This window comes from Oncorhynchus gorbuscha, linkage group LG14 (assembly GCF_021184085.1).
Source record: "Oncorhynchus gorbuscha isolate QuinsamMale2020 ecotype Even-year linkage group LG14, OgorEven_v1.0, whole genome shotgun sequence".
NCBI classification, from domain to species: Eukaryota; Metazoa; Chordata; class Actinopteri; order Salmoniformes; family Salmonidae; genus Oncorhynchus; species Oncorhynchus gorbuscha.
This window is the reverse complement of record NC_060186.1, coordinates 59,206,497-59,222,122: the sequence shown is the minus strand read 5'-3', so window position 1 is coordinate 59,222,122 and position 15,626 is coordinate 59,206,497. Positions and strand designations below refer to the sequence as shown.

The following is a 15,626-nucleotide window of genomic DNA, read 5'->3' as shown; positions in this document are numbered from 1 at the left end:
TCGAATCGTTCATGAAGGAGAGAAACAGACATAACATACAGTGTGTGTGTGTGTGACCATGCAACACAAACCAAAACAGTCCAGTCACTCTTTCTCTGGTCATTTTCAGTTAAGAGCGTAACCTGGTTTGAATCCCTGAGCCGACTAAGTGAAAAATCTATCGATGTCCCCTTGAGCAAGGCAGTTAACCATAATTGCTCCTGTAAGTTGCTCTGGTTATTAAGAGCGTCTGCTAAATGACTAAAATGTAAATATAATATTCAAGACATGATGGAGAGGAGCGTAACAAGAGCTGAAATACAGAGACCTACAACCAAATAGGACATACAGTGGGGCAAAAAAGTATTTAGTCAGCCACCAATTGTGCAAGTTCTCCCACTTAAAAAGATGAGGCCTGTAATTTTCATCATAGGTACACTTCAATTATGACAGACAAAATGAGAAAAAAAAATCCAGAAAATCACATTGTAGGATTTTTAATGAATTTATTTGCAAATTATGGTGGAAAATAAGTATTTGGTCACCTACAAACAAGCAAGATTTCTGGCTCTCACAGACCTGTAACTTCTTCTTTAAGAGGCTCCTCTGTCCTCCACTTGTTACCTGTATTAATGGCACTTGTTTGAACTTGTTATCAGTATAAAAGACACCTGTCCACAACCTCAAACAGTCACACTCCAAACTCCACTATGGCCAAGACCAAAGAGCTGTCAAAGGACACCAGAAACAAAATTGTAGACCTGCACCAGGCTGGCAAGACTGAATCTGCAATAGGTAAGCAGCTTGGTTTGAAGAAATCTACTGCGGGAGCAATTATTAGGAAATGGAAGACATACAAGACCACTGATAATCTCCCTCGATCTGGGGCTCCATGCAAGATCTCACCCCGTGGGGTCAAAATAATCACAAGAACGGTGAGCAAAAATCCCAGAAGCACACGGGGGGACCTAGTGAATGACCTGCAGAGAGCTGGGACCAAAGTAACAAAGCCTACCATCAGTAACACACTACGTCGCCAGGGACTCAAATCCTGCAGTGCCAGACGTGTCCCCCTGCTTAAGCCAGTACATGTCCAGGCCCGTCTGAAGTTTGCTAGAGAGCATTTGCATGATCCAGAAGAAGATTGGGAGAATGTCATATGGTCAGATGAAACCAAAATATAACTTTTTGGTAAAAACTCAACTCGTCGTGTTTGGAGGACAAAGAATGCTGAGTTGCATCCAAAGAACACCATACCTACTGTGAAGCATGGGGGTGGAAATGGGGGTGGAAACATCATGCTTTGGGGCTGTTTTTTGCAAATGGACCAGGACGACTGATCCGTGTAAAGGAAAGAATGATTGGGGCCATGTATCGTGAGATTTTGAGTGAAAACCTCCTTCCATCAGCAAGGGCATTGAAGATGAAACGTGGCTGGATCTTTCAGCAGGACAATGATCCCAAACACACCGCCCAGGCATTGAAGGAGTGGCTTCGTAAGAAGCATTTCAAGGTCCTGGAGTGGCCTAGCCAGTCTCCAGATCTCAACCCCTTAGAAAATCTTTTGAGGGAGTTGAAAGTCTGTGTTGCCCAGCAACAGCCCCAAAACATCACTGCTCTAGAGGAGATCTACATGGAGGAATGGGCCAAAATACCAGCAACAGTGTGTGAAAACCTTGTGAAGACTTACAGAAAACGTTTGACCTCTGTCATTGCCAACAAAGGGTATATAACAAAGTATTGATATAAACTTTTGTTATTGACCAAATACTTATTTTCCACCATAATTTGCAAATAAAATGTGTCTACAGTAGTGCTGTCAGAGCTAATCAGTTAACTAAAGTTAACGTTTTGTCATTTTAGTGTTGAAAGGTATTCAAAATACACTGCAAACATCCGAAATCCAGAACCTATCAAACTAAACATAGCAATGTGAGGTCAAAACAAGTTGACATTGAGGTTAAAGAATGTGTGCTTTATCGATTTAACAGATTTGACTTATCATTACTTTGGGCAAAATCAAGACGGCAAATATTTTTGTTATGCTTTTTGTATAAAAATCTTTAAATTACAGCTCCGTTTGAGCAAATTCTGAATTTGCGATGAATCATGATTAATCACAGCAAATCTGGCAATGAACTTGATCAAATGTTTTAATTGTTTGACAGCACTAGCCAATAGACTAAACAGTGTAGGCAACTTTTTGTATGAGGTTGAGTGGCATTTGAACCATTTAAGGCTTTCAGTACAGTTCAGTGTACATTGTATGCTTCTCCCAGGTCTTGTGTCACTGGGCACTAAACCAGTCCCTTGTGTCTAAGCCGTGAAGAGAAACCCTTTCTAACAGAAGACTATGTCATAAAAGGTACCGTCCCTCCCGGGTAAACTTCACCTTGTAAAGTTTTAAAAACAACACAGCTGTTAGGACATATATGTGACAGTCTAGCTCCACCCCTGCCCTGACCTGACCTGTGTACAACTGACCCTAACAGAGGGCTCAATGGGTGGTATGCCCTATGTATGCCCAACAACCAGATACAACGCTGATGCAGACGAGCACAAAGAACGCTCGCACACGCACACTGCATCTGCATATAAGATGTTATTGTTGAACTTACTATCAATCATCGTTTGCACGGACAAATGATGATGCACTATGCACGGACTCTTCAACCCATGCCTCAGTACATCATCCACACAGACACACAAACATACAGACACACAAACACACAGACACACATACAGACACACAGACACATAAACACACAGAACACAGACACACAAACACACATACAGACACAGACACACAGACACACAGACACACAGACACACAGACACACAGACACACAGACACACAGACACACAGACACACAGACACACAGACACACAAACACACAGACACACAGACACACAGACACACAGACAAAACACACAAACACACAGACAAACATACAGACACACAGACACACATGCACCCCTTGTCCCCCTGTTCACAGCTCAACAGTGTTATATTTTGACTTTGTGGGACGTGTGGAATGTATAGCATTCGCATTATTTCCCACGCATTCCACCCCCACCAACCAGACACTTGCCCAAGCTTGCCCGACCCAGAACGGTCGATGCTCCGCTGCCGGGATTGGGGAATTTGTAGGGAAAACACTCCTTGTGTCCGGGAAGATTAACCGATATCCCCACTTAGTCCTTTTCAAAAACACCCCCGTGTGTGTAGATGAGGAGGTAGGTATGGTGTAATTTACAGGTGAGAAGGTTTCTCCTGACACACAGCAGAATGATAAACTCTCTGGCTGCTGAAAGTATTCCATCTCAAAGCCACAGAAGCAACAACTGACTATGTTAAAAATACAGTTGAAGTCAGAAGTTTACATACACCTTAGCCAAATACATTTAAACTCAGTAAAAATTCCCTGTCTTAGGTCAGTTAGGATCACCACTTTATTTTAAGAATGTGAAATGTCAGAATAATAGTAGATAATTATTTATTTCAGCTTTTATTTCTTTCATCACATTCCCAGTGGATCAGAAGTTTACATACACTCAATTGGTATTTGGTAGCATTGCCTTTAAATTGTCTTAACTTGGGTCAAATGTTTCGGGTAGCCTTCCACAAGGTTCCCACAATAAGTCGGGTGAATTTTGGCCCATTCCTCCTGACAGAGCTGGTGTAACTGAGTCAGGTTTGTAGGCCTCCTTGCTCACACATGCTTTTTCAGTTCTGCCCACAAATGTTCTATAGGATTGAGGGCAGGGCTTTGTGATGGGCACTCCAATACCTTGACTTTGTTGTCCTTAAGCCATTTTGCCACAACTTTGGAAGTATGCTTCAGGTCATTGTCCATTTGGAAGACCCATTTGAGAACAAGCTTTAACTTCCTGACTGATGTTGCTTCAATATATCCACATAATTTTCTCACTTCATGATACCATCTATTTTGTGAAGTGCACCAGTTCCTCTTGCAGCAAAGCACCCCCAAAACATGATGCTGCCACCCCCGTGCTTCACGGTTGGGATGGTGTTCTTCGGCTTGAAAGCCTCACCCGCTTTCCTCCAAATATAAAGATTGTCATTTTGGCCAGACAGTTCTATTGTTGTTTCATCAGACCAGAGGACATTTCTCCAAAAAGTAGGATCTTTGTCCCCATGTGCAGTTGCAAACCGTAGTCTGGCTTTTCATGGCGATATTGGAGCAGTGGCTTCTTCCTTGCTGAGCGGCCTTTCAGGTTATGTCGATATAGGACTCGTTTTACTGTGGATAGATACTTTGTACCTGTTTCCTCCAACATAATATAATAATAATAATAATATAATAATATAATATATAATAATATATAATAATATCTTCACAAGGTCCTTTGCTGTTGTTCTGGGATTGATGTGCACTTTTCACACCAAAGTACATTCATTTCTAGGAGACAAAACGCGTCTCCTTCCTGAGTGGTATGACGGCTGCGTGGTCCCAAGGTGTTTATACTTGCGTATTATTGTTTGTACAGATGATCGTGGTACCTTCAGGCATTTGGAAATTTCTCCCAAGGATGAACCAGTCTTGTGAAGTCTTCAATTTTGTTTCTGATTTCTTTTGATTTTCCCATGATGTCAAGCAAAAAGGCACTGAGTTTGAAGGTAAGCCTTGAAATACATTCACAGGTACACCTCCAATTGACTCAAATTATGTCAATTAGCCTATCAGAAGCTTCTAAAGTGATTATATCATTTTCTGGAATTTTCCAAGCTGTTTAAAGGCACAGTCAACTTAGTGTATGTAAACTTCTGACCAACTACAGTGAATTATAAGTGAAATACTCTGTCTGTAAACAATTGTTGGAAAATGACTTGTGTCATGCAAAGTAGATGTCCTAACCAACTTGCCAAAACTATAATTTGTTAACAAGAAATTGTCAAGTGGTTGAAAAACTAATTTTAATGACTCCAACCTAAGTGTATGTAAACTTCTGACTTCAACTGTATATATTTCCCATGCAGTCAAAATAAAGGTTGCAAGGCAAGCAGTTATGAAGAAGAATCAAATCATCATGTCTAACCACAATATGAAATCAGAGGTGCAGACTACGCAAAGTAAAGTTCAATGCACACAAAAGGTCCATGGAGTGAAACTATGCAATTGTCACGCTATACTATTGAATATGCTGAATCCCCTTATGTAAAGGCAAGAGAGCACACACACACACACACACACACACACACACACACACACACACACACACACACACACACACACACACACACACACACACACACACACACACACACACACACACACACACACACACACACACACAGAATGAACAGCTGCGTTGAGATCTCTGCAGCAGCAGCTGCGTCACACTTTCGTAAACAGGTGTGTAACCCACCTAAGACACAGACTCACTAAACCACCTAAGCCAATCTATCCAACTATCCTGAAGTGCCCAACCACAGAGTGAATGACAGCTCCATGTCACAGGTTGTCTATCTACAGTAAAACTACACCTGTGTGTCACTGACCTTTGTCTACCTGGTTCTATGTCACCTGGTTGAGAGTCCTACCTCTGAGCTTGAGACCACGCTCCGCCATCTCTCCCACTATGCCTTCCGCCATCTCTCCCACTATGCCTTCCGCCATCTCTCCCAAATACGAGATACAAAAACATTAAAAAGAAGAAAAACACTTCAGGAATGGAGCTCACATTCCTCTCTCTCTCTCCTGACTGTAGTTTCTTGAACAGAGGAGAGGGAGAATAACAGAAGAATGCAGGGGAGGGGGGCCAGGGGCAGAGGAGGAGTGAGAGGGAAGGAAAGGGGGGATACTACCAATGAGAGAGAGAGGAGCAGAGAGCAAGGCAGGGCCAGGGTGTGGTGGGCAGTGCACTGTGGGATACACCGTGCTCCGCTGAAGGAACACACAGCGTTCTCTGTCTAAACCCTGTCCCAGCATGCAACAGGGGGCAGAGGCCTCCCACATTACGGAGGGAGACAGTGATGAGAGAGAGAGAGAGAGAGAGAGAGAGAGAGAGAGAGAGAGAGAGAGAGAGAGAGAGAGAGAGAGAGAGAGAGAGAGAGAGAGAGAGAGACAGTGATGAGAGAGAGAGAGAGAGAGAGAGAGAGACAGTGATGAGAGAGAGAGAGAGAGAGAGAGAGAGAGACAGTGATGAGAAAGAGAGAGAGAGACTGTGATGAAAGAGAGAGAGAGACAGTGATGAGAGAGAGAGAGACTGTGATGAGAAGAGAGAGAGAGAGAGAGAGAGAGAGAGAGAGAGAGAGAGAGAGAGAGAGAGAGAGAGAGAGAGAAGAAGAGAGAGAGAAAGAGAGAGATGAAGAGAGAGAGATGAGAGAGAAAGAGAGAGATGAGAGAGAAAGAGAGAGATGAGAGAGAAAGAGAGAGATGAGAGAGAAAGAGAGAGATGAGAGAGAAAGAGAGAGAAAGAGAAAGAGAGAGAAAGAGAAAGAGAGAGAGAGAGAGAGAGAGAGAGAGAGAGAGAGAGAGAGAGAGAGAGAGAGAGAGACCTGTAAACCTAACACTCACAGCTTAGACACAACATTGGAAAGAAGAGGGCCAGATAAGGTAGGGATGGAGCCGAGGACTTGGATGGGTTACCGGTTATCTGTCTAACACAACATAAGACAGCACAGCAGCCAGCAGGGCTGCTACATCTCCAACATCAAACCATGGAAGAATGTCAAATATCAGAAACATAGCCACAGTCCTATCAGACACAGTGAAAGACTGCAGAAGACAGGCCGAGAAACTTGTGCAGAAACATGGCCAAAGGGGCGGGGGGGAACATACACAAAACCCACTTTTCTGTTGTTCTCTATAGTCTAGATCCAGGGATAACCCCTACACAACGCAGTGAGAACATCCCCAGAACCAAACAGAGAAATAATTATATCTGCCATGGTTGGCTGGGAGCACTTGACCATGTAGTTCAACCGTACAGAGGTGCTGGTATTGCCCTGGAGGAATGTGAAGTATATCAAAACACACACACACACGCACGCACACACACACACATGGCCAGACACACAAAAACCCACACATCACCATGCACAGACATGGCCAGACACACACAAACCCACACATCACCATGCACAAAAAAACGCAGTGCTATTTGTTTTTACGTGATGCTGGAATAAAGTTAGTCAAAATTACACACATTTACTTTAAAGATACTTAAACTTGCTCATCAAATTCAACCCTAAAAGTGAACATTAATATTCTGTGGGGGAAAAAAGTTTACTCGCTGTAGAGGAAGCCAGCAACGACTAATCTGTGCTGTCGATTAGACAGAGACAGAGTGAAAGCAATTCTAGCCTCTTTACTATTTTCTTTAGTTGAAACAGGAAACGAAGAGAGCTCTGCTATTTATCCTGTCCTACTCACCCAGAACAAGAGACACTCTCTCCTGCTTCCTCCTCTGTCTGGAAGCACTGCGCCTTCTCCAAGGCAGCCAGTTACTCAAATTCATGATGGAGAGAACATATAAGAGAGAAAGAAACTAAAACAACAAACACGGAAGAGGAAGACAAGTAGTGGCACTGGCAGTCTGAGGAAGTGGACGTTTGAGGGCTGCTTGCTGAGCATGCTGGGTATGTTTACTTGGATTGATGGTAAGGTGTACTCTTATGTCACACACACTACAGCAGGGGTGTGAGAAGAGGGCGATGGGGAGAGAGGGAGGTGAGGAAGGCACAAGGCCAGCTTGTCAAACAAGAGAAGTGTGACTTCCTGTCAGTGACAGATATAGTGTGTGTGTGTGTGTGTGTGTGTGTGTGTGTGTGTGTGTGTGTGTGTGTGTGTGTGTGTGTGTGTGTGTGTGTGTGTGTGTGTGTGTGTGTGTGTGTGTGTGTGTGTGTGTGTGTGTGTGTGTGTGTGTGTGTGTGTGTGTGTGTGTGTGTGTGTGTGTGTGTGTGTGTCAGGGGCAGTGTTACATCACAATTACAAAAAGGGAGAATCCTCCACTGGCCTAAACACAACCACACAGCAGCCCCCCACCCCCCAGCAGGTGGTCAGCTCACATCCTGTTACACGTGAGAGTGAGACAGCAGATCAACATGACCAAAGGATGACTCGTAACACACACCGAGAGAGAAAAACCCTCTGATACCCCTCTCGCTCTTAAACCCTGTATACTACCTTTATACAGTACTGGAAACAGAGAGATGACATATGACCAAACATTGTTCCCTTGACTCATCCCCCCCATCGCTGCCAGAGAGAGGAGAGGAAAGAAAGTCCATTTGGCCACTAATGACTAAACCTCTCTACAATGAGGAACAACTGGACCTACATCCATCCCCTCCCACGAGAAATGAGAGGGAGAGAGAGAACAGAGAAAACAGAGAGAGGGGAGGAGGGGTTTGTTTGGTGTGTTTTGTTTTCACTCTTCCTTTCTCCCACGAGGAGGAAATGGAAAAGGATTACAAGCCTGGTCAGTCCCGTGACTAACTTCCCTCTGAGTCAGATTGCGTTAGCACCACTTCCTTCCATAAAGGATCAGACCAGCTGGGGTTAGGACAGGGCTGGGCTAGACAGAACCCTAATATACAGTCTAGGACAGAACTGAGTTGGGTTTGGGTTGGGTGGGGCTGGATTTGGTATGGACTGAAATAATCTGAGAACCAGAGGGACTTTCCACTGAGCTACACTCCCCTCCATTTGTATTTGGACAGTGAAGCTAACGTTTTAAATGTGGCTCTATACTTCATCACTTTGGATTTGAGATCAAATGTTTCATATGAGGCTACAGTATAAAATGTCACCTTTATTTGAGGGTATTTTCCTTACATATCTGTTATGCCGTATATAAATGAAAGTACAATGTGTATCTAGTCCCCCCATTTGAAGTTTTCATAGGTATTTGGACAAATTCCCTTAGAGTGGTCCCATATTCCTTGCACTCAATGACTACAATTTCTTGACTACAATCTTGTTGGGTGCATTTGCAGTTTGTTTTGGGCTATGTTTTGCCTAATAGGGCACTGCATGGTTTAGATGTACTGGGCCGTACGCACTACCTTCTGTAGTGTCTTGTGGTCGAAGGCTGAGCAGTTGCCATACCAAGCAGTGGTGCAACCAGTCAGGATTATCTCGATGGTGTAGCTGTAGAACTTTTTGAGGATCTAAAGACCCATGCCAAATCTTTTCAGTCTCCTGAGGGGTAATAGGCTATTTTTGTGCTGTAAACAATTGTTGGAAAAATACTTGTGTCATGCACAAAGTAAATGTCCTAGCCGACATGCCAAAACTATAGTTTAGCAAGTCGGTTAGGACATCTACTTTGTCACCTGTGTGTGTGTGTGTGTGTGTGTGTGTGTGTGTGTGTGTGTGTGTGTGTGTGTGTGTGTGTGTGTGTGTGTGTGTGTGTGTGTGTGTGTGTGTGTGTGTGTGTGTGTGTGTGTGTGTGTGTGTGTGTGTGTGTGTGTGTGTGTGTGGACATTAGGGCTACTTTCTGCATGACATTAGGACGTGCGGACATTAGGACTACTTTCTGCATGACACAATACATTTTTCCAACAATTGTTTACAGACAAGATTTTTTCACTTATAATTCTTCACTGTATCACAATTCCAGTGGGTCAGAAGTTTACATACACCAAGTTGACTGTGCCTTTAAACAGCTTGGAAAATTCCAGAAAATAGGCTAATTGACATCATTTGAGTCAATTGGAGGTGTACCTGTGAATGTATTTCAAGTCCTACCTTCAAACTCAGTGCATCTTTGCTTGACATCATGGGAAAATCAAAAGAAATCAGCCAAGACCTCAGAAAAATAATTCTAAACCTCCACATGTCTGGTTCATCCTTGGGAGCAATTTCCAAATGCCTGAAGGTACCACGTTCATCTGTACAAACAATAGTACGCAAGTATAAACACCATGGGACCATGCAGCCGTCATACCGCTCAGGAAGGAGACGAGTTCTGTCTCCTAGAGATTAACGTACTGTGGTGCGAAAAGTGCAAATCAATCCCATAACAACAGCAAAGGACCTTGTGAAGATGCTGGAGGAAACAGGTACAAAAGTATCTATATCCACAGTAAAACAAGCCCTATAGAAGCCACTGCTCGAAAAACGGCATTAAAAAGCCAGCCTACAGTTTGCAACTGGACATGGAGACAAACATCATAGTTTTTGGAGAAATGTCCTCTGGTCTGATGAATCAAAAATAGAACTGTTTGGCCATAATGACCATCGTTATGTTTGGAGGAAAAAGGGGGAGGCTTGCAAGCCGAAGAACACCATCCCAACCGTGAAGCACTGGGGTGGCAGCATCATGTTGTGGGGGTGCTTGCTGCAGGAGGGGCAGGTGCTCTTCACAAAATAGATGGAATCATGAGGATTGAAAATTATGTGGATATATTAAAACAACATCTCTAGACGTGCGGACATTAGGACTACTTTCTGCATGACACAATACAGTCAGGAAGTTAAAGCTTGGTCGCAAATGGGTCTTCCAAATGGACAATGCAAGTATATGCAAGCAATCCAAGCACACGTCCAAAGTTGTGGAAAAATGGCTTAGGGACAACAACGTCAAGGTATTGGAGTGGCCATCACAAAGACCTGACCTCAAAAGGCATGTGTGAGCAAGGAGGCCTACAAACCTGACTCAGTTACACCAGCTCTGTCAGGAAGAATGGGCCAAAATTCACCCAACTTATTGTGGGAAGCTCATGGAAGGCTACCTGAAACATTTGACCCAAGTTAAGACAATTTAAAGGCAATGCTACCAAATACGAATTGAGTGTATGTAAATGTCTGACCCACTGGAAATGTGATGAAAGAAATAAAAGCTGAAATAAATCACTGTCTCTACTATTATTCTGATATTTCACATTCTTAAAATAAAGTGGTGATCCTAACTGACCTAAGACAGAGAATTTTTACTGGGATTAAATGTCAGGAATTGTGAGAAACGGTAAACTTCCGACTTCAAGTGTAAGTTTCCCTGCATTAAAGTACCCAGCCACTGGAGCGCCGCCTCTGGATGAGCATTTTCCTGTTTGCTTATTGCCTTGTACAGCTCATTGAGTGCGGTCTTAGTGACAGAATCGGTTTGTGGTGGTAAATAGACAGCTACGAAGAATATAGATTAAAACTCTCTTGGGAAAAATTGTGGTCTACAGCTTATGAGATATTCTACCTCAGGCGAGCAAATCCTTGAGACTTTGAGACCAGCTGTTGTTTACAAATGTACACAGACCGCCACCCCTTGTCTTAACAGAGGCAGTTGTTCTATCTTGCAGATGGACCAAAAACCCTGCCAGCTGTGTTATCCATGTCATCTTTCAGCCACCACTCGGTGAAACATAAGATATTACAGTTACAGCAGACACACTTCTTACTTACAGCTTCTTAGTTACAGCAGATATGTGGCAGGTAGCCTAGTGGTTAAGAGCGTTGGGCCAGTAACCAAAAGGTTGTTGGTTCGAATCCCTGAGCTGCTCCTGTAAGTCTGTGACCAACAGAAACATTTCTGTCTTCCCAGTCATGCGAAAATCCATAGATTAGGGCCTAATGAATTTATTTTAATAGATTGATTTCCCTATATGAACTGTAACTCAGTAAAATCTTTGAAATTGTTGTGTGTTGCCTTTTATATCTTTGTTCAGTGTAATTGTGTGAACATTCGGTAATGCTGTATACCCCAGTATGGTACAGAAACAATATGACAGTATAGTACAGTACATCTGGATACCACCCAACTCTAACTAACACACACACACACACACAAGCTGAGAAGGAACAGAGGAGTCAATGGTGGGGCCCACGTCTCAGAGAACTCAGGCCACAGAGACAAACACTCCATAGAAATCTCCCAGAATGCCACAGGCCCACGCCCTCGTGCTGTATGTGCTGAACTAGGGAGGAGGCCTCTGTCTCTGAGCAAAAGCCCTACTTCCACTTTTTTAATCCCTCATTCCTTCCTTCACTCACTCTCACCATCAAAAACCTCTCTCTCCTTCATTCACACTTTCCATCTGAAAGCCTCACTCACTCCTTCACCAACACACTCTTTCATTCTTTCACTCATAGCTCTATTTCGTTTTGTGTTGCACTTGCCTGCAAAGAGAAAGACACCCTAACATTAAAGATGTAAAAAAGGATTTAGGCACTCCAACACTCCCTTCTCCAACCCCTCTCCTACCCACAATGGCCTCTGATAAATGGCCACCGCAGAAACGGTTGCCAGGAAACCGCATGCACCCCCCCCTGCTTTCATCTCAGACAACCAGTAAAGGTGTCTCTAGTATTTGTTGTTATGCCAGTAGCCTTCTGTCTTGCTTCTCTCCACTATGTCTGTCTATTGTCAGAAATTCAAAAGACGTCCACACAGCGGCAGAAGCCACAAATCACCACTGTGCCCTGAAATATTGTCCGGTGACATAATAAGAAGCGACAGTTACATTGAAAAACACACCCATATTGGCATACACACAAGCAAATAAACACTACACACAGCGTCACACAGATAATTTATGTGTGTGATTGTTCCTCCTAAGTAACACACACGGTGCTGGATGTCAGAGAATTCTTCTGAGGTGTCATGGTAACAGCTGGTCTAGCTGTGCTGCTGGTCCGTCATTACTATCCTGCCACAGCCTCCATCACGCACGCACGCACGCAAGCACGCACGCACGCACGTTACTTCCTGCAAGGCTGCATATCCCCCCAGACAGGTTAATAATCCCCCTACACATCTTATAGCACAGAATTCCACATGGACACTTCTTTATATTGGATCCCATGTTGTATAACTCCCCATGGAGTTGAAATTGAGAGAAAAGGAGAATATTACGCACATTCCTGTGTGTGACCACCTGGGGGACGCACATTCCTGTGTGTGACCACCTGGGGAAAAAGGCCATACCAGGTTACTATAGTAACACACCTCTATCCACAAACTAGAACTAAAGGAGAGGCTAAAATGACAGGATAGGTGACAATGCCAAGTGGTCAGAGGGTTTAAGGCCAAACTAAGTACAAAGCCAACAGCATATGGGCCAAAACATGGGTTGAACAATGGGTAAAACATTAAAAGACTGGAACATTTCCCTTTGACCTCACCATGAGGTCATTGCCTTACCATAATTCTGTCCTGAGAAACAGCTAGCTCCATAAACAACAGATATCTGTTAACTGTTAAGAAACATTTATTACCAAATGTCAGAGCTGAAATGGACCATAGTAGAAAATAAGATTTTTCTCTCAGGTTGGTAAAGTATTAGAATACTGAATGTAGGAGGCAGTAGAACATGTCACTAGGTTAATATTTACTTTCTGGGCCTGAGCCTATTTTTTAAAATCCCCCTCAGTCAGGGGAAGGATCAGCAGCTACATTGGGCAGCAAAGCTTATTTCCCTAACGATCAAGACAGGGGGAGAAGGGAGCGAGGCCGGAGAAGGGAGGCTACTTTTTGGGTGTGTATACTGTATGGTGTGACAACTGGCAGACAAGGGGGGTGGGAGGGGGTGTTTCAGCAGTGAGGGCAAGGAGGGGTAGTGTCCCAGATGCAGGTTCTCACAGCCATCTCCTGCTGGGAGGATACAAGAGGAGAATACACACACACACAGCAGCTTGAACACAACTAAACAGACACTGTGACAATAGGGTTTCAAGCACTACAGTTGAATACTACAGTTGAATACTTTCTCCCCTGGGCAGTAGGCCTACTCCCTGACAGAGGAGTTTAAATGTGTAGCATTCACACAGCCACACCCTATGGGAATATCTTGGCCTCATAATGTCATGCAGAAAGTAGTCCTAATGTCCACACACACACACACACACACACACACACACACACACACACACACACACACACACACACACACACACACACACACACACACACACACACACACACACACACACACACACACACACACACACACACACAACCACAACACACACAACATCTATTTTTTAATTTAATTTTACCTTTATCTAACTAGGCAAGTCAGTTAAGAACAAATTATTATTTTCAAGGAACTGTGGGTTAACTGCCTGTTCAGGGGCAGAATGACAGATTTGTACCTTGTCAGCTCAGGGATTTGAACTTGCAACCTTCCGGTTACTAGTCCAACGCTCTAACCACTAGGCTACACTGCCGCCCCATACATATGAACTCTCACACACCCTCTTGTTACCCTGATTTTGACAACAACAATGAATCATCAAAGCAACATTAGCTAGCGAGCCTCTCCCTTTCAAAGCATTAACCCCAATGACAACACACAGATGCATGGTGCACGTCACACGCACAAACACACACCATCACACACATGCAAAAGGAGATCGACGTTCTGATCGACGGTTTCTGGTTAGTAAGGTTTTAATAGTCACAGTGGGTACAACATCTCCTATGCACTTCCTTATGAACTCACTCACTGAATCAGCATATAAATTTATACTATTCTCTGACACTACCCGGAACATATCCCGGTACGTGTGATCAAAACTATCTTTAAGTGTGGATTCTGATTGGTCAGACCAGCATTGAATAGTCCTTGTCATGGGTGCATCCTGTTTGAGTTTCTGCCTATAGGAAGGGAGGAGCAAAATGGAATTGTGGTCAGATTTGCCGAAGGGAGGGTGGGAGATGGCCTTGTATGCATCTCGGAAGTTAGAGTAGCAGTGATCCAGAATTTTGCCATCACGAGTGCTACAATCAATATGCTGATAGAATTTTGGTAGCCTTGTTCTCAAATTTGTTTTGTTGAAATCCCCAACTACAATAAATGCAGCCTCAGGATATGTGGTTTCCAGCTTGCATAAAGTCCAGTGAAATTCCTTGAGGGCCGTCGTGGTGTCGGCTTAACATTTTGCGAGTAGGGGGCAGTATTTTCGTTTTTGGCTAAAAAACGTACCCATTTTAAACTCCCTATTTCTCAGCCCCAGAAACTAGAACATGCATATAATTGTCTGATTAGGATAGAAAACACTCTAAAGTTCCCAAAACGGTCAAAATATTGTCTGCGAGTATAACAGAACTGATATTGCAGGCGAAAACCTGAGGAAAATCCAATCAGGAAGTGCCTCTTATTTTGAAACCTCTATTCCTATGCATGCCTATCCTCAATTTAAAGGGATATCAACCTGATTCCCTTTTCTATGGCTTCCCTAAGGTGTCAACAGTCTTTAGAGATAGTTTCAGGCTTTTATTTTGAAAAATGAGCGAGAAAGATCACATTGCGTAAGTGGATAGGTGGGGGCTCTCATAGTGAGTTTTGCGCAACAGAGTAAAGCGGCCATTGTTTCTCCCTGTCCTATTGAAAAACCTACACTCCCGGTTGATATATTATCAAATATATATTTTAAAAACAACCTGACAATTGATTATAAAAACCGTTTAACATGTTTTTGTGGACATTATGGATATTATTTGGAATTTTCGTCTGTGTTGTCGTGACCGCTATTTCCTGTGGATTTCTGAACATAACGCGACAAACAAACTGAGGTATTTTGGATATAAAAATAATCTTTATGGAACAAAAGGAACATTTGTGGTGTAACTGGGAGTCTCGTGAGTGAAAACATCCGAAGATCAAAGGTAAACGATTAATTTGATTGCTTTTCTGAATTTCGTGACCAAGCTACCTGATGCTAAGTGTACTTAATGTTTTG

At 43.4% G+C, this 15,626-nt stretch overlaps 1 protein-coding gene across 6 annotated transcripts in view; it reads right to left on the bottom strand.

Moving 5' to 3' along the window:
* The window catches only part of utrn (utrophin), a 392,537-nt gene that overhangs the window by 352,093 nt on the left and 24,818 nt on the right, over positions 1 to 15,626 (bottom strand). For 3 of the 6 annotated variants that reach the window (XM_046298684.1, XM_046298690.1, XM_046298687.1), the window contains exon 1: positions 7,380 to 7,497. The exons of 1 other annotated variant lie outside the window; for it this stretch is intronic. In XM_046298684.1, coding sequence (XP_046154640.1) covers positions 7,380 to 7,464 — 85 coding nt within the window. In that variant the 5' untranslated portion in view covers positions 7,465 to 7,497. Of the gene's footprint in view, positions 1 to 5,545; positions 5,688 to 7,379; positions 7,498 to 15,626 lie in introns of those variants that run through there. 2 more of the 6 variants (XM_046298689.1, XM_046298688.1) reach the window with 2 other exon arrangements.